This window comes from Ceratina calcarata, unplaced genomic scaffold, assembly GCF_001652005.2.
Source record: "Ceratina calcarata isolate Rehan_Ccalc_2016 unplaced genomic scaffold, ASM165200v1 scaffold299.2, whole genome shotgun sequence".
In the NCBI taxonomy this organism is placed as follows: Eukaryota; Metazoa; Arthropoda; class Insecta; order Hymenoptera; family Apidae; genus Ceratina; species Ceratina calcarata.
Genome location: NW_017152359.1, coordinates 1 through 2,830, shown reverse-complemented (window position 1 = coordinate 2,830; position 2,830 = coordinate 1). Strand labels below are relative to the sequence as shown.

General features: G+C 33.3%; 1 protein-coding gene across 1 annotated transcript in view; it reads right to left on the bottom strand.

Annotated features, from left to right (window-relative positions):
* LOC108624156 (uncharacterized protein DDB_G0283697-like) overlaps positions 1-2,824 on the bottom strand; it is a 12,412-nt gene extending 9,588 nt beyond the window's left edge. Inside the window, exon 1 of the mRNA XM_018023259.2 lies at positions 2,620-2,824. Coding sequence (XP_017878748.1) covers positions 2,620-2,692 — 73 coding nt within the window. The 5' untranslated portion in view covers positions 2,693-2,824. The remainder of the gene's footprint in view (positions 1-2,619) is intronic.
* Positions 2,825-2,830: the final 6 nt, after the last annotated feature.

Genomic DNA, 2,830 nt, shown 5'->3' with positions numbered 1-2,830 from the left:
AGTTAATCCTGACGATTAGAAATTAATTAAACTCGATCGGAATTTTAAATAAATCTGATTTCCATTTAAAATCGAACTATATTTAAAAAATAAGCGAGTTTAATGACGGGATTAAGCTCTCCTGTTTAAAATGAGTCAGTGCAGTGATTCATAGCACAGGGTTGATTCCCATAATTTATGCATAATCTTACGTGACTTAGAATTTTTTAATCGGTTTAAAGTAATCCCTCATTACGTGAATCAATTTGTTTTGCTCACGTAATATTCGCATATATCTGATTCATTGTTATTTACATAACCCATTCTGAGACATCCACTATGATCCTTGCGTTGGTAGTTCTCGATTCCCTTTTTTATCAGCTCCATTTTGCGAAAAAATGTTTTAAAGGAAATCCAGTGTGCATTGACAGTACAGAAAAATAGAGGAATTATAAAAATACTTACGTACACCTATACAGATTGTTTATAAGTACACATACATAGATTATAATTATCTCGTTGCGTATATATGTCTAAAAGAAAGAGTCCTTTGTTGTAGTCTTCAATTGTCTATAGTTTCATTCATTGCAAAGTGTACTACTGACCTAAATTTACATTGTTTTATTTTTTTCCTTAAAACAAGATAAGAAAATCGTGTCAGTATTTAACATTAGCCAAGTTACTTTAAACATTATATTCTTGATAAACAGAAAATAAGTTGATAGTTGTGGAGCTTTGAAATATAAACAGGACGAGGTCCCTTAAATTACGAATTCCCACAACCCTGTCAACGATTATCGATTAGGCTGACGCCCTTTTTTTGGGCTAACGTATTCGCCAAAATGCTGCCCCGGAGAAATAAAACAGAACACTCTCACCTCTGTAATTCTTTTTCATGGTCATCCAGTATTTTAAGATTATTTATTCCATTGCAGAATTGTTACAAAAGTGATTTCCAATTACAAATTCTATACTTAATAAAATCATTATATTGCTTGTTTATAAGTAATTTAAATTGTTAGTACAAAAGGTACTATAACTAGTAAGTTCTAAAAAAACTTTCCAGCATTATGGCGATCCTTTAAGTTCAGTTCTATTATTATCCTGAGAAATGGTTGTCTGTCAACGATTGATAAACGCAGCAGGTATTATCACTTTCACTGTGTTTGTGAATCCATTAACATTAACAGCGATTCGATATTACCTGATTCTGAGGGAGGAGTTAAAGGGTAGCTGATATCGACTTTCATTGCTTAAAACCTGTCGTCAAAACTGAAAACAGCTGATTCCTCGGTTTTCGAAGTGCCTAAGCTGAAGAACTATATCTGGAGCATCTCGATTCTACTTGAGCCGTCATTAAAAAAATTTTTATGTATCATTTCTAATGTAATTGCAGATTTTTATGATAAATATTTAATATAGTAGTCAATTAAAAGAGCATATTTCAGGATTGCAGTACGTAGAAAATATGCATATTAGTTTTCACTTCCATTTTCACTGGAAAATTTCAAAGGGGCTTAGATCGAGGCCAGTTTACGCTACACTGTGCGTAGTCTACATCAACCTTGTGTTACAATCAACTAACCGAGAATTGAATTATTATGAAATTTAATGCCAAACTCAGCTGTTTTTCACGTCGTCGCATTGCGTTCAGTTGGATCGATACTCCAAACCGGGTTTATCACCTTTAGTGAGTAAATACGCACCCGTGACGAAATAAGACGTCACGACGATCGAATCTCAGCGTGGCGCCAATTAAACAAATTTTAAAAGGTTTGCGACGAGGGCGAAGAAATTAATTAAAGACACTGATGACGATTCGTTTGCGTCACATACTTCCATGAACCTTCTAATAAAAATTCATGCAATGTTTCGTATAATGACTAATCTAATGTGCAATAGAATAATTAATATTGGCTATTTATTTTAAATAAAATTCCTTCATTTTTTTAAACCAAAATTCATTTTCCATGATCAGTAAATATAGGATAATGGTGCGTATGTGTACGTTAATCGTGTAAATGGATTAAGAAAAATAAGAAGAGGAAATGATCGGATATAATTGAATGAGGGAGAACGTGTTACGGTTGTTGATAGTTAATGACAGCGAGTTTTATCATTCTTTGACATCACTTGCATGTGTACGTGCGACTCTTCCGTCCATGTATTTTTCAGAACGCTTTTTACTTACGTAACACGAATAAGTAGTAGACTATGAACCTCAGACGAGACGTCGAATCGTAATTTACAATTGTATTGCACACTGAATCGTATAAATAAGTTCTTGCACTCTGAATAATATCTTTTATCGAGGATCGATCCGGTGTTTTAAAAAATCATTTTTCATTTAATCTAGGTCGACTGTTTTTACAGCTCATTTGTAGAATAGGGGTTCCTGGTAGTTTATCTCTTAATGGTATAATATACGACTGAGATTATGCCAAATCATTTTGTAAATAGTTCCTATTGTAAAGACGAGATTTATTTACTGTTTATATTCTATTGTTCTACGTATTTCTTTTTCAATCTTCTGAATCATCTTCGACATTCTCTGAAATAGAGTTCGCGGTTGCTGCCAAATATTTAACGTGTACGTATGTATAGAATTCTCATCGAATAAATTTAAACGAACAAGCACACCTTCGCTCCATTGTTTTCCTCGTGGATTTAACGTCCACTTTTGCTTCCGCCGCGGCTCCGCAAGCATAGCCATGTTTTAATAAAAAAAGAATTGCGCTATGCTTCAAATACTGTCTTAAGCCTGTGACAGCTATATTATTAAATAACGAACATTGAATAATTTATACAGATTTCGTTTCAATTAAAATCTACTGTTACTACATAGAGGTTA